The 2,884-nt window shown below is 50.2% G+C and overlaps 2 protein-coding genes across 5 annotated transcripts in view; both read left to right on the forward strand.

Moving 5' to 3' along the window:
* The first annotated feature begins 130 nt into the window (after positions 1-130).
* On the forward strand, positions 131-1,160 carry LOC126512608 (cell cycle checkpoint protein RAD17-like). Its single transcript, XM_050160470.1, has one exon. The coding sequence runs from the start codon at positions 424-426 to the stop codon at positions 688-690; it is 267 nt and encodes an 88-aa protein (XP_050016427.1). The 5' UTR covers positions 131-423; the 3' UTR covers positions 691-1,160.
* Positions 1,161-1,391: 231 nt separating this feature from the next.
* The window catches only part of Marveld2 (MARVEL domain containing 2), a 17,231-nt gene continuing 15,738 nt past the window's right edge, over positions 1,392-2,884 (forward strand). The window contains exon 1 of one of the 4 annotated variants that reach the window (XM_050160393.1): positions 1,392-1,469. The gene's annotated coding sequence lies outside the window, so the exon portion shown is untranslated. The other 3 variants (XM_050160391.1, XM_050160394.1, XM_050160392.1) reach the window with 3 other exon arrangements.

Below are 2,884 nucleotides of genomic sequence, written 5' to 3' on the forward strand. Positions count from 1 at the left end.
TGGTTTTTCGAGACAGGGTTTCTCTGTGGCTTTGGAGCCTGTCCTGGAACTAGCTCTGTAGACCAGGCTGGTCTCGAACTCACAGAGATCCGCCTGCCTCTGCCTCCCAAGTGCTGGGATTAAAGGTGTGTGCCACCATCGCCTGGCTCTATTTTTAAAATTATAAATTAAATAATATAAAATGTAGTCCTATTCATGTTTCCTGAGATTTCTGTTTTCTGCTCATTTTTAATGTATATATAAACATTAGTGCATAGGAACTTTGCTGGAGACATTGACCCTCTTGTAGGCAGTAGGGTTTATTCACAGTTTCTCATTCACCTTGCATTTTGTGTAAGTGGAAAGACCTCTTAGGTTACAATTGAAAGGAATCTCCTGTTTGGTAACTACTGACGTCTGCCCTGTGAATCCCACAGGTTGAAAATGGAAGCCCTGACCGAGCGAGAGCTCATAGAGCCCGACAGCGAGGATGAGTTCCCCCGTACTGGAGGGCGGCCTGCACAGGACGCTCAGGGTGAAGCCTCGCAGACTGCTGACCCAGAGCCCTGGTCTCTCCCCCTGAGTCAGAACAGCGGGAGTGACCTGCCTGCTAGCCAGCCGCAGCCCTTCTCCTCCAGAGTGGACATGGAGGAAGAGGAGGAGGAGGAGGAGGACATCATAATAGAGGACTATGACAGTGATGGGACTTAGAAAACACCTGTCAGTCAAAGTGCTCAGGACTACAGAAACTGGTACTTGAACAGCATTAACACACTTCTGGTGCGTGGCAAGCCGTTTGCTGATTGCTCAGTTGTCACAGAGTTCCTTCCCAGCCGGTGACTTGAGTCATCCTGAAGTAAAGCAGGGCTCAAGTACCAAGTCTTTAGTATTTATTTAGTCTTGTGAAAGCTTTAGGGAGGAGCGGTCACAGTGTGAAGTGTGGTTTTCAGTGTCCTGCTTAAATATCAGAAAATGTGAAGGAGTAATCCAGAATATAGACTTTATGGGGTGTTGTAAATTGATTTGTAAAACAATTTATGAGTATAAATAAACTTTGTGCCTTATTTACAGTTTGCATGTAGCTTCACAGATACCGTTTGGTATGTTGTACAGTGGAATATTTTAGATACTTCTGGAAAATATTTACATAATTTATATAAAAATTAAAATATTGGCTTTCATCGTGTTTTTCTTATGTTTTAACATTGCCTACCACGCATTGTCTCCTTCGGTCCAGGCGAAAGTAGAACAAATGTTCTAAAGATGGACGGGGCAGGTAGCGCCTTACACTGTACTAGTTTCCTGGCAGGATCTGGGCTGGCCCGCAGGCAGGCAGGCTGGGTAGGGAACCTGCTCGGGTGAGGCCGGCAGGAGGGATCTGGACGGGCGGGCGAGTGGGCGGGGCGCTGTGGCTCAACCACGCCTTAGGATCCCGATCCCAGTTTCGGTGCCCGCGGTGGGAGGCGCAGGGAGGCCATTCTTCCGGCCAGGTGAGTGGGTCCGCGATGGGACGCTGCACCCGTGGGGTGAGGGGCTTTAACCCCGCGTCCAGGCTGAAGCCCCAGCTCGTGGGCGAGCCGGCTGGGGACGGCGGGAGGCTTTGCCTGAAGCGACAGGTGCGGCTGGCTGGACCGCCTCCTTCCGGGCGCCGGGCGGCACCCGCCCTCGCCACTTTCCCGGCTGTCCTGACCGGGACAACGGCCACCTTGGGGCGGAAGCCAGAGTGGACTTTCCAGAGAAGGCGAAGTCGGGAGGCGCACTGGTGGGTACAGCCGTCGAACCGGGAGGCTTCATGGGAGAGCCCTGCGAGAACTCTGGTGACCGTCAGCGGCGGCTGCGGCTCGCTGCTCCCCACCCCAAATCCCGAGGCAGTCCACCTTCTGGAGGCGGCAAAACTGTAAGGGGCGGTTGTGCGTGTGTAAAGGTAATCAGGCTTGATTCCTGTGACGTGCAGGGAACCATTTTTCTGGCCAGGACTGTGGCATTCTTAAGTCCCTGGCCCCAACTAAACAAAGACCTGCGATCTCAACGACCTGGATGGAGCCTAGGGGGCTCTGGAGCAACCCGTAAGACTTCAGGAGTTTCTATATGTTTAAGATGTGGTAAAATACCACTGACCATTCCTTTCGACACATTTAAATTTGTTGTTGTTTATTTAAATAATAAAGTGATGTATTATTTCAAAGAGACGTTTTCCACAGGTGAAGATGAGCTGAACCCGTTACAGTGAGTCACACTTTTAACAGTGAGTTAAAGTAACCAGCAGGATGCCCTGTAAACCCTCTGTACCCTAGATACTTCAAACCTTGTTCAGTTTGTTGTGCTTTTGCTTCTACATTCTTTTGTTTTGTTTTGATTTTTTTTTTTCTTTTGAGATAGGCTTCCTCTGTGTTAACAGTGCTGGCTGTCCTGAAACTCGTTTTATAGACCAGGCTGGCCTCGAGCTCACAGAGGTCCTTCTGCTTCTACCTCCAAAGTGCTGGGATTAAAAGTGTGTGCCACCAGTGGGCTTTGCTTCTACATTCTTAGGCATGTGTTGAATAGAAACTTAGGACAACAGAGAGAGCAAGACAAGGGTGAGTGCTGTTGAGCTGGCTGGTTTTGTCAGCCTGACACAGGTTAGAGCCCCTTTAGAAGAGGGAATCTCAGTTAAGGAGCTGTCCCTGATAGGTTGGCCTGTGGGCAAGCCTCTGGTGCATTTTCTCGGCCAAACGATGGATGTTGGAGGGCCCAGCTCACTGTGGGTAGTGTCATCCCGAGCCGGGTGGTCCTGGACACTATAAGAAAGCAAACTAAGCAATCCAAGAGGAGAAAGTCAGTAACCAGCACTTCTCCATGGCTTCCGAGTTCTTGTCCTGACTTCCCTCAGCAATGGAGTGTGATCTCAGTGCTGCGACCTGAAATA

The sequence above is a fragment of the Alexandromys fortis genome, unplaced genomic scaffold, assembly GCF_014885135.2.
Source record: "Alexandromys fortis isolate MF-2015 unplaced genomic scaffold, M_Fortis_MF-2015_v1.1 scaffold_76, whole genome shotgun sequence".
Lineage (NCBI taxonomy): Eukaryota > Metazoa > Chordata > Mammalia > Rodentia > Cricetidae > Alexandromys > Alexandromys fortis.